This window comes from Pygocentrus nattereri, chromosome 7, assembly GCF_015220715.1.
Source record: "Pygocentrus nattereri isolate fPygNat1 chromosome 7, fPygNat1.pri, whole genome shotgun sequence".
Classification (NCBI taxonomy): Eukaryota; Metazoa; Chordata; class Actinopteri; order Characiformes; family Serrasalmidae; genus Pygocentrus; species Pygocentrus nattereri.
The window spans coordinates 17,180,001-17,203,114 of record NC_051217.1 but is presented as its reverse complement, the minus strand read 5'-3'; the positions used below and the strand labels follow the sequence as shown (position 1 = coordinate 17,203,114).

At 38.6% G+C, this 23,114-nt stretch overlaps 1 protein-coding gene across 3 annotated transcripts in view; it reads left to right on the top strand.

Annotated features, from left to right (window-relative positions):
• mob2b (MOB kinase activator 2b) overlaps positions 1–23,114 on the top strand; it is a 57,628-nt gene that overhangs the window by 10,336 nt on the left and 24,178 nt on the right. The window contains exon 1 of one of the 3 annotated variants that reach the window (XM_017702487.2): positions 11,479–11,691. The exons of 1 other annotated variant lie outside the window; for it this stretch is intronic. In XM_017702487.2, the coding sequence (XP_017557976.1) occupies positions 11,654–11,691 (38 nt within the window). In that variant the 5' untranslated portion in view covers positions 11,479–11,653. Of the gene's footprint in view, positions 1–11,478; positions 11,692–16,204; positions 16,423–23,114 lie in introns of those variants that run through there. One more of the 3 variants, XM_017702398.2, reaches the window with a different exon arrangement.

The window sequence follows — 23,114 nt, the reverse complement described above, 5'->3', positions numbered from 1 at the left end:
CTGTTTGTCCCACAGGTCATTCACTCTCGAGTGCTTTACTTAGTGGGTTAGTTACCTCTCCTGAGCTGTTTTTGGTATCTTTTTTTTTTTTTTAACATTTTCCCTCACTGTAAATTAAAATATACGGTACTGTGTGAAAGTTCTACGCATCCAAGTATATTTTTAAATTTAGCTTTTTGAACAATTTGTTCAGGAAAGGACAGCATGTCCATTTTATTAGGTACACATATTTTGTACCTGTGCTCATTGGCCATTTTAGCTTGTAGAAATTAATTTAGAAAATTTAAAGAATTAGCTGCCTTTGACCATTGAAACGGTCACTTCCTCCATCGCAAGTCAGTTATAAAGGTTTGTTTATCTAAGCTTAGTTACTAAACTTGTTTTCCAAGTTTCAACTTTAGAAATCTAAATGATTAATATGATCTGCTGTACCAGTTACATCAGTTTAAAAAAAAAAGTTAATTTAATTTCCAGTACAGTCCTATTTGAATAGACTGGTTTATCTTTCAAGTTGAACAGTTCTGCTGGAAAGGCCTGCAAAAATAAGGCACACAGCTAAAAATAGTGTTGTTTAGGACCACTCTTCCAGAGGACAGTAGCACAACGACAGCAGTGTACTTTGAAAGAAAAATCCACAAGCAGTAAATAAATCATGCAGGAGTGTGCCAAGTTATAGAGAAGGACGTGGTGCTTTCAAGGGCTACTGAGCCAAAACTTGTCCAGGTCATGGTGTTTACGTTCAGTTTACCTTGGGCTGATAATGAGTACTAAATATAACCTTATAACTTTGGGACTTTTAGTAGTCCATCATTTGTATATTAGAGATCTTCGTCAACTGTGGCGTGGTGGGTAGCGCTGTCGCCTCACAGCGAGGAGTGCCTGGGTTCGATTCCCCAGCCGGGTAACCAGGGTCCTCTCTGTGTGGAGTTTGCATGTTCTCCCTGTGTCTGCGTGGATTGTCCAGGGTGTGTCCTGCCTTCCGCCTGATGACTGCTGGGATAGGCTCCAGCACCCCCTGACGGAGAAGCGGCTTAGAAGATGGATGGATGGATGGATGGATGGATGGATGGATGGATGGATGGATGGATGGATGGATGGATGGATGGATGGATGGGTCAACTCTTTAGTTTTGGTACAGAATGCAGTTAATTGTACAGTGAATTTCAATGTAGCTTAGTGAATCAGATTCCTGAACTGAAATGATTTGTTTTATAATTGACTTATAAAATAATATATTGCTTTTACTAATTACGGTTACTTATTAATAAATATAATTAAATAATAGAATACATGCTGGTGCTGGTCCATGTGCTACCACTGATCAGACTGGTACACTTTGAGCTTTATCCAGGTGCATTTCACAGCCCTGTTATGTAATGGCTGGACTCAGAGACCTTGGCCTGCAAGTGCTCCCCGAAAAGTAGGTCTTGGAATCCCATCAGCCGACAGCAAGACCTTATAATGCATAAGGTCTTCTTATACAGAGACTCTGCAGCTGCCAATTGTCTCGTTGTCTTCCGTGTGGTAGGCACCTGTTTTAAAGGCTCACTGTGAGGCCTTTATTGTGATTGTCCAGTGTCTCACATAAAATGCCCTTTGATAAGTTTGTTGCACAATATTAGTCATGTTATGCCCTTCAGCTGTGCAGCATTCTTTCAGCTTATGTAAACCAGTGTGTACATATTGAACTGTGTGTTGTTAGCTGGTAGAGATGGAGGCCTCTTTGGCTTGTGCACTGTCATCTGTATGTTGCATAAGGCAGAGCCAGCTGTGAAATGCACTCTGCTTAATGTGAGGGTAATCCTGCAGCGTGGCTGCTGTGGACAGGGATAGAGGGATGGGGCACTTCCTTTTTCGGCTTCCAACTTTTGGAATTTCACTGCTTCTCATTAGGAACTGTAGTGGTCCTCGCAATGGTGTCTTCAAGCTTTAGAGCGAGCTTATATTCTCTTTGCCTTACTTACTTTTTCTTTTTTTTTAAATTTAGTTATTTATTTTTAAACTTGACACTAGAAAGTATGTGTGTGTATATGTGTAGTGTGTGTGTGTGTGTGTGTGTGTGTGTGTGTGTATATGTGTGTGTGTGTATATATATATATATATATATATATATATATATATATATATATATATATATATATATATATATATATATATATATATATATAAAAGTGTGTGTATAAATATATGTATGTAAATTTTTACTTTACATGTTTTTTATTTGTTTCTCTTCCTGGATTTCTGCACAAATGGCTGTTTTTCACCTCAAGTCATACCAATAGATAATGTTTTTTGCCTTTACTGGTTGCTTTATTAGATGCATCTACAATGATGGTACACCTTGTACATGTATAGTTCTTCAATTTCCATTCATAATTTGCATTAGTAAAACCGCTAGACCTTGATGAACCACAGGACAACTGTTAGCTAGATGTTTTTGTAGGTTATTGTTGAGTCCATCAACCAAATAATATCTGGTCAGTGGTTTTCTCTTTCCATTGATGAACAGGGCATAAGGGAGCAGAGAAACTGCGGAAACAGTTGGGTACAGGCTGTAACTGTAAAACTACAAAGTGTGGTTGAGGTGTAGCTGATGGTGACCAATAAGTGTAGATACAGTGTAGGTGTGCCAAAGAAAAAACAGGCCACTCTGTGTATTTCATTGATCAGATTATTCAAACAGTCAAGCTTCCTGATGGAAAATATCTGTAGAATTACATTTAGGATAGGAACGTCTTGAAAACAGGATGCTCCTCTACGTGCTCTGTGGACAATGTTTAGCCAAAAAAAAAAAAAAAAAAAAAACACACTATACCTACATCAAAACTATGAAGCATGGTGGAGGGAGTATATGCAAAGTATGGTGGAGGGAGTATGTTAACGTAGGGCTGCTGTATTTTAAAATGGTCAAATCCCTTGACCTCAGGACACAGTAAACTACTCTGATGTAATCTGAAGCAGGTTGTATAAGTAAGGTTTCCCAAAAATATACAGAAACTAACTGCTGTGTAGGACTAATAAGCAACTACAGAAAGCCTTTTGGCACTGGAAGATGTATCTCTGTGTGCTGGCACTTGATGTATTTCCATTTTTGCCCACATCGTTTGAACACAGCAGCTGTGCCTATGAACCAATGGACCATTGATTGGAATCTTGCTATATCAAGTTTTTTGCCTTCTGCGGAAACGTTTTTGGAGAAGCATGGTTTGGTTAAGACAGTTTGACAGTTTTGCTTGATATAAATTTTATGGTCCATTAATCGCTAGAAGTGTGTTTGATGCCTTGACTGAATGAAAAATCAGATTTTAAATGCTTTCCTTTCAGCTGTTCATAAAGGCACACACGGATATGGACACACCCCCTAAAGTCCTGTCCAAGCTCACAGAGGGCCAGAGTTGCGTGTTCTTTTCAGGTTCGTGCATGCCCTCCCTCAGCATTGTGGGTCTTTTTGTGCTGCTGCTGCTGTGTGGAGCAGCAGCTGAAAGGAGCTTGGCTGTAATGCTGGAGGACTGTTTCACAACAAGTAAGGCTTGGTCACTGCTTTAAGCAGTCCAAGGCCTTTCAGGATGGTGCACGTTCTCTGACTGCCGCTTGACTCTGGTTTCCCCGGCTTTTTAATACATTATACGTTCTGGGGAATTATTTTGTTAGAGGGTGGTGCAGCAGGCATTGATAAAGTTGTAAACTTTTCTTTGTTTGAGCCCAATCAGTCTGTGTTATATAATTACAGCTGTGTAGAATAACATTTAACGTTAAATAAATAAATAAATAAATAAATAGTCATTTATGAAGGCTTCACATTGGTGTGTGTGGTGTTTTTTTTTTTTTTTTTTTTTTTTTTTTTTTCTTTCTTTCTTTTTGCACTGAAAATCTATGTGAAATTTGAGCTCATTTATTTGCCGAGGGCTACATTTTGGTGAACCACTTACTTTGCAGCTGTTGGCTCTGTGGTAAAAGAATGGCATTGTTGGAAGTGTAGTAAATCGGACAGAGTGGTGTTGTACCAAGTCACTAAATGAGCAATAATGATCTACTGCCACATCCAAAACCACACACTTATGTACTTCACATACTACACTCATGAATGTACTTCTAATGGTATATGTGCTGGTAAATGTATGCACTCTTTATTATGCGGTTGGGGGACGCGACATGCGTTTCAGTGGTGTGCTGTTAACTGTGCCCAGCAGGGGGAGCCAGAGCTTTGAATGAAGGACATTTTTTGATCCGTGGTTCTCGTAACAGATCAAAAGTTTTGCTGTGTGAATATGCTTTGCAGTTTCCCAGAATGAACTGTACATGGTGTCCAAAGGCTCTGCAGAACTGGTTTTAGTACCCTTCATATTTTAACTGACATTCAAAAATGTATTGCCAAGTTATTTTTCTATCATAAAATACAGAAATATTAAAAAAAACCAGCAAATTTAAGAGTTTGACCTCTTGCATTTCATAAACCGTGCAACCATTTTTATGTACTAATTGCCAAACGCTCTTAATCATATCTTAAATGCCATGAGCCAATCCTGAGCGCACTCTTCCGGTCCTCGCCTCGTAATTTGGGAGTGGGTGCATTTGCCGTTTTGGGCGGTGTAGGAGACAGGAAGTGGGTGAGGCAGGGAGGAAGGAGTGGGTAGAGGCACACGGGAGGGTTCAGCTCCTTCAACGCTTTCAGAGACTGTGAAGACAGCAAAGTCTAAACTAGAGACCCAGTCAGGGATCTTTGCAACTTGCACCTAAATAACAACAAATATTTTAAAAAGTGAAAACTCTTGGCCTAACTTGGAGCTAAAAGTTTTTATTTATATATGTGCTTATTTTTTTAAATATCAAAATGGAAATTTGGAAACGTGATTTTTAATTATAGCCAACATTATCAACAATGTTGTCCTAATAACTTCTAAGTGGGTCAATTCTACCTGATAATACAAAGCTCATAAACTGTCTGTATGGGAGTTTGATTGATAAGAAGCAACTAAGTGTCTATATGCTGTGGAGCCTTGCAGTCTGGTAAACTACATTTAGAGGTTAACCCTGAAGTAAGGGAAAAAAATGGAATTTGCTCTTCTTGGACAAAGAAATGGGCGTAAAACTTAATTTGTAGAATATAATTTCAGTTTTAATTGCAGTCATGATATTGATCAGGAAAAGTTGCAATATTTTCTTTAAAATGGTCAACTCTAAACAAAACTGAATTTCTGGGAACGCTGGGCTGTAAACACAAAAACATAGTAAATAATAATAGTTTACATTTCAAAACAACTAATTATTACATATATTAGGATACAGGATGTTCTCTGGGGTTAAATAATGGTTGGTTGGTTGGTTGGTTGATTTTAATTTCAGGTGGTTTCAGACTGGGTTGTAACCCACTCATATTACATGCTATGAACAGTAATTGGATATGGTTTGTCTGTTTCCCATAGGATCTATAAGATCGTTCACTTTGACCATTTTATACTGTTCATCTGCTGCTTCTCTAACTGTTTGAATATATCCGCACTGACCAGCACAGGAGAGCTGTGGGAAAAAAAATGTATTTTTAATAGAGTTGTACCAATTCTGATACTGTATCAGTGATGAGGGTACCGATACCACTTATTGAAGCAATTTTTGACGAACATGCGCACTGTTTGACCAGTGCATGGATGTCAGTAGATAGAAATTCACACGCCAGTGGTGTGGGTCAACAAGCAGCAGTAAAAAAGGCAATAGTAGTGGGTGATAATACCAGCTAGAATTCTTCCTAAGGCACTAGTTTCATCAGTACACAAATACACCAGATAACTCTATGTAGAAACGGCATAAACCGTTCTAATGGGTGTCCCTTACTTAAATGGCTTAGTCAGGCTTCTTTGAGTAATCCCTCATCTCCTTCTGTGTAGTCAGTTACATCCTGAGTTAACATTAGTCCAGGTTGTTATTGGAAGTAAACGTTAGAGAAACGTGTGGAAGGAACTGTCAGTCTCTTAGGGTAATGACAGCCTTTAGCATAGCAGCATGTGTCCCAAGCCCCCCACTAGCAGTGCACCTCCGTAAGTTAGATTCATCACGTAAAAATGGGGTCTCGTGGCCTATTTTTTCAACCAAGCCAAGGAATCCGCAGCTCAAACACTACATTCACAGCGTGAATGACTGTTATTTACTGAATTCCAGAAGAGTTGGACACACAGAGATGTGAACACAGGTTTACAGGACGCACATATGAGACAAATGATATGAGAAATTTGGATGTCAAACAACATTCGGCACCATTTTTGCTGAACCAGAGAAACTTATGTGCTTACGTATGTGCGCCACAGCTTTATCTGTGCCCTGTCCAGTTCTGTTTTTGATCATATGGCAAAATAATTTTTATTTTATGTTGCATTTTCAGTTCTTAAATATCGAGAAGCGTTTACAATCTGTATCATCCTCTGTGACGCCATTGCTAAGCAACGACTTTGACAGCTGCAGGAGACGCTCAGGGCATTTGAACGTTTTAACTTTGTGCACAAACAGAAAATGGATACTTCTTAAGATCACATTTGACCGACAGCCAATTCGGTCAGACTCTGAAGATGAGGTCACACTAAATTCTCAAACTGTCAGTTGGCCTGTGTGGAGCTGGAGAACGAACTGCCAGCTGTGCAGCAAGTGGGCAGAGCATGTTACTCTGCTGGTTGAGGAACTATAATTTGGTTGAAGGAACTGCGAACATTAAAACATTAACATATTAATTTCTTACTTTATTTATTAAATTGTTGTATAAAAGCAATAGAACACGAGATGTTATGAGTTAAAGCGAATCACAGCCATGATGTTATTTCGCCATAATACACTCCCTCTTATGTTCTCTTGCTTAAATATACACTTTCCAGCAAGTTAATGCCATTTATTCAGTCTTTTTTTTAGTGACGCAGAAACAGCTTTAACTTAAATAAAAAATGAAAAAGTAGAAATAAAAATGAGGTTTTTATAAACTCGTCAAGTTAGTATTGATATTAGTACTTGGCATCAGCCAATACTCAATGATCAGGTGCTAGTATCAGAAGGAAGTTGTATCCATGAATCCCCAATCATTGTTTCTCTTTTTCCTTGCTATTAAAATTACTTGTAAAGTCTTAGATTTTGACCCTTAGTTCTAGAATAAAGTTGTTTTAAAGCTCAGTAACTGAGCGTCACCTGCTTTTCTTTAAATACATTATCAACTATTGATACGACACATCAACCAATAACGTTCATATCTACTGGTACTAATATGATTCAAATATCGTCCTTAGTATTCCTAGTAATAATGAAGTTAATGCCTGTTAAAAGTTGTGTGCATTTGCAGTGGATTGAAGGTTGGGGTCATCGGCTTGTGGGCAGATCTGGCCTGAAATAACAGGTTTGTAACAATATGCAACATTTATTGCCCTGCTGTGGAGCAAAGCCTTGTATCTAGGAGTACAACTCATTTGTATTTGACAGGTTATAATAATCTGGCTAAAAAAGTGGTCAATTTTGCTGTGAAATCACAAGTAGGTAAGGTGCAGAGTGCTTAGAATTCTCCTGTAACAGAAGAAAAACAGCAAGAGCTCCAGCTAATAACGTGAAGAACGACTCCCTCCACTCCCTTAGTTACATAATGGAAGAATGCTGTCGAGGTGGAACTCGCTAGCCTGAAGGATGGTGGCTCTGCTCACCCTGAAAGGACCCTGTGCTCCAATGGCTGAGCGCTCTGACTGAATAGCCACCGAGGCTCATTCATCATAACTTTTACCTTAGCTATGCCAGGGGAAATCTTCATGTGGCTTGCGTGCCTCGCAGCGGCAGATTAGCATGCAGTGATGCAGCAAAGTAGCACTGACCCTGACCGTGATGTCTTCAGAAGGGGACGGGGGTTGCATTCATCTTCGGCTCTAGTATGCCATCTAACCCTGCCCGTCAGAGGCGGTGTTTAATGTAGCGCTGTGCTTCTCGAGGTCCTTGTCCAGAACTATTTCTGAAAAAGACACTAGAACCCTTTGATGTATATAATATAGGTTATGTTAAGTAGTGGTGGTGTAAAAACACATCTATACATCGTGATGCATCAGTCTGACGGTTCATTTGCATTGAATGTGGAGTGCTGTCGTTATTTATAATTATATAAATAATCCATAAAGTGTGGCCTCTGCCAAAATAAAATTCTCATACTGCAAAAAATATGTTGGCTAGTGAAATTTAAATATTTTATATATATATATATATATATATATATATATATATATATATATATATATATATATATATATATATATATATATATATATATATATAAAAAACTATGCCTCAATACAAAAAAAAAAACTGAGCAAAATGTATCTGTTAGTGGAACAATTCTAGAAATAGAAATCCAGAATATGTCTAGAAAAACATATAAAATGGCCTAAAAATATATTCTTACATGCTTATAACACAAAATCTCAAAAACAGAAATATGATGCATACTGACTAGTTTGAAGATATTTGCTAGAGTAGTCTTTATGACAGATGACAACTATTGAAATAAGCATTTATAAGCATTTATGTACGGTTATGTCAGTTGTTATGACAACCTTATGTAGGTGTCATGTAGCCTTGTAAACAGCACCCAACAGTGAAGTTCTATCAAAATATATTTATGCCACTGCTGTGTAGACTTTCCGGTATTCCTTGATGATTTTGTTTTTAATAATTGTGACTGTAGACTAACACATTGTGTTTGATTCCTGTAGAATCCCAAGACCTTGTTTCCTTATGAAAGCCTTGTGTAGTCACATCTTTGCTAATTAGCAAATATATTAGTCACTGATATAATAATGAGGTAATTCTCAAGATCATCCAGGACTTGTCGTCACAAATGGTTGGACGGATAGAGTTAAACCAAAATCCCTAATCTGGTCAAATGTTTGCTCCTGTCAGTAAAGAGTTGAAAAGTAGGACCATGTGGTTCCACTGTAATTGCAATGCTGTTGACGATGGCAGCTGTAGCTGTATTCACACTGTGGCTATTGTGTAGAAGCCATGGCAGCTCTCCATGTTCATGTCCAGCGCTGTGGAGCAGAACTACGAATTGTGAAGTTTTGCTTGATTTCCTCATATATTAATTTTGCCTGTATTGACTCTTATGGAGCGCTGCTGAAAGCAGCTATATGCAGTGCGGATGGCAGAAGAGTTTGTATAATCCTCCCTGTTTTCCAGGGTGTGGAAGTCATTTGCTCTGCTCTGTATTTGGAATCTGTCTCATGGTAAACAGGCAATGTGAGGGATGAGCTTGCCACACTGAGGGAAAACATTGAAATAACTAGGTTGGGATTGGCTGTTACAAAATACAAGCAGTTCAGTACAGACTTGAATAAGTCGTTTTTGGTGAAGAATCAAATTTGTTAAGTTTCCCCCCAATATGCATGCGATCACCCAAGACCTATTTGGTGCCCAGAGTTTGCTGCTTAAGTTTCGTGCTGACTAACGTAAGTGACGATTGTAGCCAACAAGCAATGGAAGATTGTGTTCCACCTTTTAGCATGTCTAAATCATCACATGCTTGCCACAGACCTGGGAGTTAACCTCTTATTCTCGTTATTCTCCTTAGTCTGACCAAATCGTAAGGCAAATTATTCAGTAGCTGCATGAAATGAATGAATTTCTTATTTATTTATTTATTTATGTATGTATGTATGTATGTATGTATGTATGTATGTATGTATGTAAAAGTCCCCCTCAAATTAATGGAAAATGTTTTGATCACACATATTGCTACATGCTTACAATTTACTGCTGAAAGCCAAAACATCTTAGACGCTGTTTGTATTATTTTATAAAAATGTTTTGTACAGAGCAGATCACTGAAGAGACGCCATCTGTTTTAAGTTTATAGCCCAGAGTTTAGCTTCATTTATTATAAGGGTTTAAAATTGCTTCACCCATCTATTTGACTGAAAAGACCATTATAGCCTCATACAACGCTCACCTTCTGAATGTAGCTTATAAAATATGAAAGTTATGAAGAATATGACGAAGTGTATTTTGGAACCACTGGTGGTTCCAAGGAGTTTAAGAGGCTACAGGGCCTATTTCATGGAAATGGTAAGTTTAGTTTTACAGCAAAAAATGTGATTTTCAAAATGTTTGATTCGCTTTCTAGTCCCCATGGTTCATATAAAGAAATTTAAACTGAAAAATCAGCTTATTTCAACTTCATTGTTTTTGTGATGTCATTAAAAAAAACAATACATTTACCTACAAGTCTACAGAACCACGTTTCGGGCTGCTGCTTTTAGACTTAAGCGGATGATGTGGCGGCTGTTGTTCTCCGTGTAGCACCGCAAACACGTTCAGCTCCACAGTAGTGCTGGCCCCTGCCTGTGCTCTGGGAGTTTTTCTCTGCTCTCCAGTGGGCGGTTTGAGTGCTGCCGAAGCTAAAATTTGCTGTATTTGGCTTTATACCACAGGCTGGTTTGGGTGGAGCTGTGTGAAAGGCCACACCTCTAAACCAAACCTCAGACTCACTGCTCGTGCTGAACAAAGTCTCCAGTGTGTGTGTGCTGAGGGATGGTCTCCTCTAGTTCTGAGAACAACACTCTCAGTATGTGCATATGGACATAGGCAGACAGAGTTCAGTTTAAGCCCTCACAAATAAAATCTTTTAAAAGAGGCTTTTACTGCCAGCGTGTGAAAGCAAAAGCGATGTAATTAGTTTTGCAGTGTAAGCAGAGTCAGGGCAGTGAGGGGTTAAGTCATGTCCAGTTCTATTCTTAGCCTGCGCTCTGTCTGCCTGCTTCTATTTGGCTGAGGCCTACAGAGCAGCAGCCCATCACGCGTAACGAAAACAATGTAAAGCTGGATTTTTGGGTGTTTCTGTGAAAACAGTTAAGAGGAAAGGCTTGACAGACAAGCTGATCATTGAGACGATTGGATTTTTCTCCTTTCTCGTGTGAGAGAGAGAGAGAGAGAGAGAGAGAGAGAGAGAGAGAGAGAGAGAGAGAGAGAGAGAGCGCTCACACACACCTAAAACCACACAAATAAGGAAACACAACAAAAATGTGAGAGATGGGCCCTCTACTGTCCTTAGATTCCAGAAGAATTTAGGTTCATTGGTTGTTTTGGATAAAATGCCTATATTTGCATTGTAAATACTGCGACCCCTGGTTCCCATCACCACCACTGTAAAGATATCTTAGTTGATAATTCTCTGGAATGACCCATTTCATGTCAAACCACTCTCAATTGCTTCACATTTCATAGATTTAAATGTGAAAACTTGATTGAGGGAATTCCCCTTTAAGACAACACCGTAGAAGCGGAAAACATTAGGATTAATCATCTTAATTGGATTGTTTTGTTCAGTTAACTCAGGGGGGTGGGTGTGTGTGTGTGTGTATGGGCAGGTGTGTGCGTGTGCTCACCACACTACGTGTGTATCCAAAGGAAACAGTTGTATTGTCTCCTGTCTACTCTTGATAGTCTAAACTCAGTTTGTTTATAGTTTATAGCACTATTAACTTGTTACTTATAAGATGCTCTTCTGGCCTGCTGTGTAGTGGTGTCTTCACATGAAAAGGAAGTCTCTTTCTTGATTCTGTCCTTGTTCTTTCGATACTGCCAATACCTTGGATAGTCCTTTTTTTGGGATAATAATCTGGATCGTTTCTTCCAAGCCTTCTCTGCTGGAATGAGGTTTAAAAGGATTGGCTCATACTCTCTGAATAGGTGAGGTTCTTTTAATGAGTTTTAATATCAGTTTTATGTTTTGCGGTGTAAATTAGGGTGCAACCGAAATTTTGTGGCCGATACTGATTGCAAAGGGCTAAAAGTTCTAGCATCAGATGATGTAGACCAACTTTATGCATATGGTTCAGATTTTAATTTTATTTGGTGAAACTGTTAAACAGGTTTACTGACAGAGGATGGTCAGTTCTAAACTGGTCACTCTTCAAATAAAGGGTAGAAATTCTTTAAGTAAAGCACATTTTTTAAATGAAATAAATATTGCAGAGCTGTTCAGAGTTCTTTGCAATTTTGTTTACATCTTACTTTTCCTATTTTCATTGGTTCACTTCATGAAAAAAAAAGTTTAAGCTGTTGTGTTAAGTTAGATTTACATACACTTTTTTTTCGTAGTAATAAATCGTGATGGTCACCAAATAATCATGTATTGTCATTTTTAAAGGAATCGTTTGTCCAAATATTAAATTTACAGTACGCTGTCAATGTCCTGAACCAACTTGACTGGTCTGTGCAAGCTAAAGAGCTGGATGTGGTTTGAGTAAGTCAAGAGGAGCTTTGATGATTTATTTTTAAGGAAATGATGTGGACTTTTGGGGTGACTACTGAACTCTAGTGCTAGTTGTTGTGGTTAGCCTCTCTGGCCTGAATGAATTAAGTAGTTCCTCTCTTGAATAAGAACATCAAGTGATTTAGGGCATCTGTGGTGAAGCGTGTCCCAATTAGTCTCAGTGGTTTGCTATCGGTTACTTTAAGCATCCTTAAGCAGTGACTTGAGAAGGAAAGAGCTGCTGCAGGAAAGGCGGTGTAGTCTTTTTTTTTTCCTCAGGTGTTCTCTGCATCCTGGACAGGGTGATAAGCCGATAAGTGTGCAGTTTCCATGAGCAATCGCGCTCTCTCTCGCTCTCTCTCGCTCGAGGACTGGGGGTGGGTGGGGGCTTGCATGCGCAGTATGAGCGTTGCTTTGTTTTTTTGTTTACTAACCATTTTTTGCTTCAATGTCGAATTCCTTTGTAGAACAGCTATGCAAATCTGCTACTTGTGTCTTGATGGCTGAGTGATGACACAACACTAGTATTGTATTTGCTAAAATAATTAGTTTTGTTTGATTACATAAACTGATTTATAGATGCATCATATATTTTTATGGCCAACTATGATTTTGTTTACAGGCAAGTTGTTGTTGTTGTTGTTGTTGTTGTTGTTGTTGTTTTTTTTTTTTGTTTTTTTTTTTTTTTCTGTTCATCTTGGTGCAGGTGTAGCAGTGTTATTGAAATACAGCACACTTCTGATTGTATATCCCTACTTGATTCATTGAGTGACCCTGCAAATTAGTCATCACAAGCTGTGATTGGTCAAGATGTTTGAAGCACACAAACAATAAAAAAAGCTGTGATTGTTTTGAGGACGTATTTGCTTTTGCGGCCTTTGCCAGTATCAGTAGTGCAAGGGTCAATATTGCACAGTTTGCTGCTGTCTGAACTTTTTGTTTGTCTTTTTGTTTGTTTTGTAACACCTGAATGGACCAATGGAAACAGTAAAAGTGCTAGAAATGTAAAAGAATTTGGAATCAAATCCTAATAAAGCCTAATAAAGGCTAATAAAGGCTTTTTTTCCCTTCACTTGTAAACTTACTATTTGGAAGAGGCAAATTAACAAACGGTAAGCCACATGGCTTTCTGCCTTTCTTTCTTTCTTTCTTTCTTTCTTTCTTTCTGCCTTTCTTTTTCTTTCTGCCTTTCTTTCTTTCTTTTTCTTTCTGCCTTTCTTTCTGCCTTTCTTTCTGCCTTTTTCTTTCTACCTTTTCTTCTTTCTAACTTTCTATCTTTCTTTCTTTCTTTCTTTCTGCCTTTCTTTTTCTTTCTGCCTTTCTTTTTCTTTCTTCTTTCTACCTCATTTCTTTCTTTGTTTTTCTTTTTCTTTCTTTCTTTCTTTCTTTCTGCCTTTTCTTCTTTCTAACTTTCTTTCTTTCTTTCTTTCTACCTACCTTTCTTTCTTTCTTTCTACCTTTCTACCTTTTTTCTTTCTTTCTACCTTTTCTTTCTTTCTTACATACATGCATGCATACATACATTCTGCATTACAACCTGACCAATATAAGTGTGCTGAAAACACAGCAACAATTTATTTGTAACAATACAGGCTTAACATGCAACACCTATTTTATAAACATGTTACAACAATTCATTAATTGAAGAGAAGTGGGATGAAAAGGTGATCAACAGAAACCAAAAGCGTAAGGTGTAGCTCCACCTCAGGGATACTGTTGAAGATGGAGTTTCTGTTTAATTGTGTTTGGGAAGTTTCATCATTGAGAACTGATGGTCATATCCTCTGTTATAGCACTGTGGAACTAAAACTATTGGAGTATTAACTCAATCTAAAATACAAACAGAATTATATTGGCTGATATCAGAATTTTTTGCCCCCCTAAAACTTGTATCTGCCATAAAACTTTCATATCGGTCGGGTCCTTCTGTAGAGGTCATCCGACTTGGTCATCAGTTTCTATAGACAAATAAGGTTCAGTATATTTGCAGTTAAAATGCTAGCCAGATGAAGTGGCATTAGATCAAGCGTTTTCTAAAGTACCAGCCACAGACATCCTCAGATTCATTTATTGCAAGTGTAATTTATGGTTAAAGACAATGGAAATATTTCCACACTATGAAGCTGTCGTTTTGAAATACTGCTATATCATTTCAGGCCTGGCATCTGTTGTTTGGGTTGTAATAAATATGCGTACAGTGTCACAGGTGTAGCGCACGGTCTCCTCATCTAAGCCATTCTTTTCTCAGGAAGTCTACAGCCCTCTCTTTAGCAATAATATTTGAGGAAGGTGCACTGGCAGCTTCCCATCAAGCTGAGCCTGTGCAGGTTCTTATCAAGACTGCACATAAACACAGGAAAGCTGATTGTGTATATGAAAACGTCCTAGGAGAGGAAATGGCTCGGAGTAGCACACAATACAGTGCAAATTCCTTTCGTCGTCTCTCTTTTTTTGTTGTTGTTGTTCTTCTCGTCCTTCAGGGACAGGAAATGGTGAAAGTTCTAACCTCCAGGGGCCGAACTTTAACCCATAATATTCCCACAGTACCAAAGGGTGGCCACGATGGACAGACATGTTACATAACAGCGAGACGTCTTGGTGGCGTTTTCAAAAACTATGAACATACTGTACTGTTGAATTGTGTGTGTGTGTGTGTGTGTGTGTGTGTGTGTGTGTGTGTGTGTGTGTGTGTGTGTGTTTTTGGGTGATCCTGTGTTAAGCTCACCGTATAGCATGTGTATATAAAGCATACTTGCTTAGGAAGTGCTTGTGATTGACTTATGAGTTCATCTCCTACCAATGTGTCTGTTATTTACATGCCAGGCAGAGTCCCAGTCCTGTTCCTGCCTTTGGTGTTTTACTTGCTCTAATGTACCCGATTCGGCTCATCAGCTAATTAACAAGCCCTTTGTGAGATGAATTTCGTAGTGGTGGGATGGACCATACGGATTCCACAGGACCGCAAGTGATGAGTTAAATGTTGATCAAGTGATGAGGGCATCCGTGGTGATGCATGTTGTTACATATTTAGTATTCGGATGCTTCGTGGTCTAAATGACAACACATTTAATTAACGAAGTCTTTAAAAGACCATATATTAATATATGGAAAATGTTCAAGATGAATTATAGTTTGGTAAAGTACATTATAAACTCATGCTAGGCATCTGTTGTCTCACTTCAGAACAGTAAGCTGTGAACTGCTTTCTTCATAGCCATTGAAAGATGGCTTATAAGAAGTAAGACACTCATTGTGAGAGAATTTCATTGTGTGAAGCACTTAATTTAAGAAAAAAAAATGCTCAGTGCCAAGTAGAACTGCAAAACACTCAGCCTTTTAGGTAAACAGTCAAATTTAGTTCACTATTTGTCAGGGACAGTGCTCAGTAATAAACAGAACAGCCATGGTTAGCCCCAAGAGCTAATTTTTGTCTCTTGTCCCTGGTTAGATGTTCAAACCCAACTATAAAATATGCTAATTCTAATATTTACTAACTATTGCATGCAATGGAAAAGATGGATAACGGAAACCATAATTATAATATTTTATTTTTTCATAGCAATGTATTGGTTATATTCTTGATTTGTTGTTGTGGTGTATTTTTTTTTTTTTTTTTTTTTTTTTTTTTTTTTTTTTTGTCTTGCATGTAAAATATTGTCTTAATGGGCCCAAAAGGCAGTGAAATACAGTATTCGCCATAATTAGCACAATTAAATTAAACAAATTTAACACAAATGTTGATTGTTGCTGTGCTTTTGCTATAATGTATAAAATGCTTATTTGTTTCTTCATGAATTGAGCTGGTCACTCTACAGACACAAGGTCACGTACACTAATCTGTGGGGACTAGGCCTACTGACGACCCTCTTATCATCCAGTTCAGGCAAAGAAGAGACTTATCCAGACGCCGCAGACAGAGTTTAGCTCTCTGCTCCGGAACTGTGGCATTGCAGAGCAGTCGAGTATGAATCGATTGTCTGTGTGGTGTAAAAACGTGTTTTTTGGTTTCAGTCAAAGGGTAAGACAGAAATTTGGAAAAGCAGTACTCCTGCAAATTTGGAGGTATGCACTGAGAATGCCAAGATGGCGGAGGCAGAGGGGGGTCCAGCGTTTGATGAGAGCAGTGTGGAGCAGCCTCGAGGGATTCTCAGCACTCTGTTTCACAGGTACTCCACTGTACTCACAAGCTGTCTGCTGTGAAATGCACCGTGTCCTGGAAACAGAAGTGCATTTCACACAGCTGTATTTTAGATATATCAAGGTTTTAGACACTCCTGGTGAGGGCCTCCTGTGGCCAGTTGCACCAGCTGTATGTGTTGTAGACCAGTTAAGACGTAGGTTAAGGGCCCATATTCACAAAGCTTCGCAGAGTAGGAGTGCTGATCTAGGATCTTATTTACTTTGACTTTACTGAGAGGGACAGATTCTAGTTCAGCACTCATCTGAGAAGCTTCGTCAAGATGGGGCCTGGTTTAAAAACTACCCAGTCCAAACTGCTTGCCCAACACGAACTAGCATCTGTGTTAAGCTTAGTAGTTACTACATATTTATAACTAAGTGTTGGCGAAACTATTTGGAACTGCATTGATGGCTCAAAGATAAAAACGTGACCCCAGAAAGGCTGATTACTAACTTATCTTAGCAAAACATTTAACAAACATTGAATAATTTGTGCTGTTTATATATCAGCTCTGCTGGTTTAACTTCAGACATGAAACTATGGGGAGACCATAGCTGGCATTAATGGTGCTAGTCTCGCAGAGCCAAACGAGCTTCTCACAAGACCATCTGGAGACAGCCTTGTGAAAGTTTTAGCTTCATATGATGAAAAGGTGGACTTATTAAAGTGAGAAGAAACTGAATGTGAAATCTGTAAACCAATCCAGTGCCTAGTGCAGGCAGAACACACAGTAGGGGACGATGGTGGCGCTTGTCACTGTGTGGGCCTTAGTTAACACATACAAGTTACATGATGAGGGACTGTTTGGAGGTGCAACCAAAGGTTGAAACGAACTAGTGTTAACTAGTGACTTAATGCAACCCTACCAGCAGTGTTCAGAATTCTCCTGGCATTCTCCGACGTCTCTGTGGGTGAGCAGTATGACAATATGTTGTAACGATCGTGAATGTGTCTGTCTAGAGCAGTAGTTCCAAACTGTGGTGAGCGTACCCCTATGGGCATGTCAAATACCATTGGGGTAACGTCAGAAAATTCTGACCTTAATCGGCTGGCTGAACGGTTACACATGGCACGACATGGGCAACACAACCAGCTTCCAGCACCATTAGAGCTGTGTGCTAGTGCTAATTTGGTGTTTTACTCTTTTATTATAAAAGATTGTGTTAGAGAAGCAAGTGTTTTAATTTGACTAGTCCTGTACCCCCTCAGATATCTAAACATCCTGCTATGAACCCCTTCTCACTTCTTAAACACACATATACACACACAAATCACTGTGATGCATATATGAGATATTTTGATTATGTATCTATGGCACAATGACAAGATTCCAAACCCTCACCTCAAATGTACATATTCATGATCTTTATTTAAGGGAACATATTACACCATATTTAATTGCAATTTTGTATTTTTGAATGTTATATGGATTCCATATTTTACATTTTATTAGGTTATAAAATGGTACAAATTTGGGTTGGTAAAAATTTTGTTACTCATAGTTCATTTAATATCCACATACGCTCTTACGCACGTCACGTGCCCCCCTGCCATGGGCTGGAGGTCAGGGAACCAGCCTTGTGACTGGAAGGTCACAGGTTCGATCCCCTAAGCCGACTGAAGTGACCTTGAGCAAGGCACCTAACCCCCAACTGCTCCCCAGGCGCCGTGGATAGGGCTGCTCACCGCTCCGGCAAGTGTGCTGACTGCCCCTTAGTGTGTGTTCAAGTGTGTATGTGGTGTTTCACTGCACGGAGGGGTTAGATCGCAGGGGTGAAATTTCCTCGTTGTGGGACTAATATTAATGTTAATTAATAATAATGTTAATGCTGCCTTTGTGATTGCAAATGAAGAAAGTCCAGTCCATGAGCTCTAACAGGAACTCCGGACTGACCCACATCAATAATATAGTAATACAGAACATTCCCAAACATTATTTATTAAGTATTGTTGTACATGGTCAGAAAAGCACTATATAAGTGCACTTTTGTTCACCAAGGCACAATGTAAATATACCCTCAAAAGTACAGTGATGGTCAGAAGGTTCAGTTTTTGTGCCCTGCATTCACTTTCCTGTGTTAGGGAACCACAGGTTTAGACTGCTGGCATGACCCAAAGATTCAGACAAAGTGCAGTGAATACGAAATCCATGGTGTCTCTACACAGTAACAAGCAGCTGAGTGGATGTTGACCTTTATGCCTTTGTTACTTTCTAGGTGCCCCCCCCCCCTGTATTTATTTATTTGTTTTAGCAGTGCACTATGGGAATTGTAGGCTGATGAAAGTTTCAGATATTTTTCTTGTAGATATCTACCGATGCCAATACCAATTTGTAAACATTTATAAAATGTAGAAATAGGGACTGAATCTTCCTGGATTAGCAATACAGAGAAATCTGCATTACCTTTTATTGATGTAGGGTTGCAAAGCCAGTAAGATAAATAAAAACCCTACTGCGCCTAAACGTTCTGCTGTTCTGTAGTATAATAAACACAAGATATTGAGACACAACTTATTTTTTTATGTGCTGATATCTATATGATTCTGATTTAGTTGTGCGTATGTATTTTTTGTTTGTTTCACTTTTTGTTGTTGATAAACCTTAGATTGAACGATTGAAAGATTGAACATTGTATGTATTATGGAGAGATTTTCCATATGATCCACTCCCAGCATCTGCATATGTTGTTGCTATGAGTGTGGCCTGTAAGTCATTTAAAAAGACTCTTGGTCCTTTTAGGAGGGGGTCTATTTTTGTACAGAATGAGGTGCCAGACAGGCTATAGCTATTAGGACTTATAGTTACAAAGAAAACACACACCGCCCTTTTTTCTCTTCTGTATCGCGTCACTGCTTTCGTAGGCACACTTCAGTTTTTACTTAGTAAAAAGGGGGCTCTGTTCTGCCTGTGTCTGTTCACCTGGCTCTGCTCATGCCCCCTGGACAAACATAGGCTGTAAAGCCTTTCTGAGTGATGCTCGACCCCTCCCCTACCATTACATAGTCTCACATTATTGTCATCATGTGCACAACCGCCCCCGGTCCCGCACGTCATTCTAGAAACCTCACTTTTTCCAAACTTTTTTTTCTTCCCCTTGAATGTCTATTTCAGGCTGACCTAAAGAGGGTTGCGCAACTTTGAGCAAAGAGCTGACTGTAATGTCAGGTACATAGGAAGAAACCAGACAGAGCTTGGTCTGAAATCAGTATGATGGCAGTTTTATGGGCCAGCTGTGAAGAACATGATGATTCAAAGCGATTTCCCAATGGCTACTTTTCTGATGACGAGTTTAACCGTAGGGCTTCAGCAACATTGAAGCTATGTGAACTTCTGTCAAGTGAGATGACTCAAATAGTTGGATTGTGCATTTTCTTATTGTGTGACCACTTGCTTAACCTAGTTTCTATTTTAAAATGTGTATATATTTAACTGACTTACTCAGCCCCCACGCTGCTGCATTAGGGGCATTTATAGCACATGGGTATTTGCAGCCTATAGTCATGTCTGAGTGGAAATAGCACTGGTGAGTGGTCACACAGCAGGACACAAGTATACCGTATATTCAGCACACATTCTGGAGCAGAAGCTTGCTGGTTTTCTTTTAGGTCTGCATAAGAGTGTTTTAGTGTCTTTTAGGCCTGGCAGCAAGTAATAGTACTTTTTTTTTTTTTTTTTTTTTTTTTTTCTTATGCAAGCTTCTCCACTATCGTGATTTTTGGTGGTATTATTACCATATACAATACTGAGGAAAAGTCAGAGACCACACTTTATGTATTTAATGTCCACTCAAAACAGCAAATCTTTTTTAACGGCAATACAATAAGCAGAACACGCATATCTAACAGAATATACTTATATTACTTTTAATGTAAGTCACTCAAACCAGATTTTTTTCCCAAGTAAATTATACACACAATGAAATATACACACAATGTAAAACGCCACAGAGATTTTCCAGTTAGGTCAAAAACTGAAAATGGAGATACAAGGTTTTTCCTCAGACAGCAGATTATATATATATATATATATATATATATATATATATATTTATCTATCTATCTATCTATCTATCTATTTATCTATTTATCTATTTATTTATTTATTTAGTGAAAATCCAAACAGTTTGCTCTGCTTTTAAGCTTCAGCTCAGCTATAGTCGCTTTTCTCGCATCTCCGGCAAGAAACTTCTCTGCAAGAAGAGAACAGTTTCTCGTAAATTATTTCTCAATGTTTGACTTTTTACGAGTTTCTCATTTACCAGCTTCTTGTTCCGATTTTCTCGTTCCACCTTAAATGGTGTCTGGGGCACCAGAATGTAACCGCTGCACCATTTAAGGAATTTGAACAAGAAGCTGGTGAATGAGAAACTGACTTCAGCTTCATGACTTTTGGTGTTTGACAGTTTCTCTTTGCAGATTAAGGAACCAGGAAACCAGCTGGAGTGATTATAGATGCAAGCAAGTCCATTCGTCTCAAAACGATCAATGTTCGTCTTAAATCTTTCCCTTTGCCTTTTTCGTTAGCTACTAGCTTGTCTGCGTTGCTGTGGTGACCAGCAGTCTGCATGCCAAACTTCAGGGTAAAAGGGTGAATTAGCAGTTACACATTAACTCCAGCGCTTAATGTTTATTGTTAAAACTTTTAAAACGATTAGCAGAGCTTTATTTTACTGCAAAGGAGGATTATTTATTTATAAATTTTTTTTTTATTATTTTGATTTATTTATTTATTTAAATTAATTTTTTACACAAGGCTCTAATTGTGCTGTGGAGTGCTTTCAGTTTACCAAAGAAATCTATAGCTCTAAAGTTCAGTCTGAGACGTTTGTTGCATTTTCTGCGTTTTACAGTCCAAAAAATCCTAATTACAAATTTCAGCTCTTCACCTTACTGCACATCTCAAATGCTCAGTTTTGTTCTTCATATCCATACATATATTTTCAAACCCATAGCGTTGCGTCTTCTTCGTCTTATGCTTCTGTGCTGTTTTTCTGAAGGGAACGGTTTTGATGGTCTACTGGGTCATGTCCGGTTGTTTCTGCACATTATTATTATTATTATTATTATTTTTTTTTTTTTATTATTTATTTATTTATTTATATATATATATATATATATATATATATATATATATATATATATATATATATATATATATATATATATATATATATATCATTTCTTTTTTTTTTTTTTTTTACTCCCATTTTAAATTCTTTTAACCACCCCCCCCCCCCCCCCCCCCCCCCACTTTACTTTCTTTGGCTTTCTCCTTGATTATGCAAGTGGATTATCTGGTATCTGACATAATGGCTGTTTTAATGGAAACAAAATTACATGCAGGATCTTTGATTTTTGCATGACACTATATGACAAATTATAGGGGTGTAAAGGATGCAGCTCATCGTGTCCTTGTATCGTACTAGTGTGTTAGCTTGGGGCTACAATATTAGTTTGTGACTGGACTGTTCAGCTGGGACACTAAAGTGCAGCTTTTGTTTCACATAATGCAGTTTTATAATGTTAAGTGCTGTAATGAACGAAAAAAATTAGGCTATTAATACATGACTAAATGTAGCACACTAATAACCTTACTCTCACGCTACTGTGGCATGGCGAGTCCACTTCTGTGCCTTTTAGCATTAGGCCACTAGGCCTTAAACAACTCTTCTGTTGTGAGAATTAAAATACACTGAGTTTGAGCGCATGTTAACAAGCCAGCAAGTCTCTAACAAGCGTGTCTCTGTCTGCGTTGTGTTGTGAAAATCCATTTCCTCCGGGCAGATGCCGTCAGCGTCATGTCTGAACATGCCTGCTTAGCAGTTCTGGGAAATTCCAGCCTGTTGTACAGCCATATGACATTGTCACAACATGTCTGCACAGTCAAAACAGACTGTTAAGGCAGACGAGGTCGTGTGTTGCACTTTGGTGGAAATGGGCTTATGTTTTTTCTTGTTGACCGTTTGACCCCTTAAAAGATAAACATTTCCTGGAGGAAATATTTCTTGGCTCATTTGGAATATATTTAAGTTAATAATTCTCCTACATAAAACACTTTAAATAGGAGCTGCTTCCAGTAAGTTATAAAGAAGAGGAATGATCTGGGATGTCCACAACAAATTACAGTGTTGCTTGGAATAAAGCGGAAGAAGGAAAGGAAATTATAGTCTACAGGTATCTCCAGTGATCCTCTACCTACCTATCTAGGCTCACTGAGCACTTTATTAGGAACACCTAACTTTTCCTACACTCTTTGTCCATTTTATCAGCTCCACTTACTATATAGATGCACTTTTGTAGTTCTACAATTTATAGACTGTAGTCCATCTGTTTCTCTGATACTTTGTTAGCCTCCCTAATAAAAGTCAGGACCACCTCAGAGCAGGTACTGTTTGGGTGGTGGATCATTGTCAACACTGCAGGTGGTGACGTGTTGTGCTGGTATGAGTGGATCAGACATAGCAGTGCTGCTGGAGTATTTAAACACTGTGTCCACTCACTGCCCACTCTATTAGACACTCCTACCTTTTTTGGTCTACCTTGTAGATATAAAGTCAGAGACGATAGCTCATCTGCTGCCGTGTTGCTCATCTTCTAGTCCTTCATCAGTGGTCACAGGTTGCTGTTGGCTGGATATTTTAATTGGTGGACTATTCTCAGTCCAGCAGTGGCACTGAG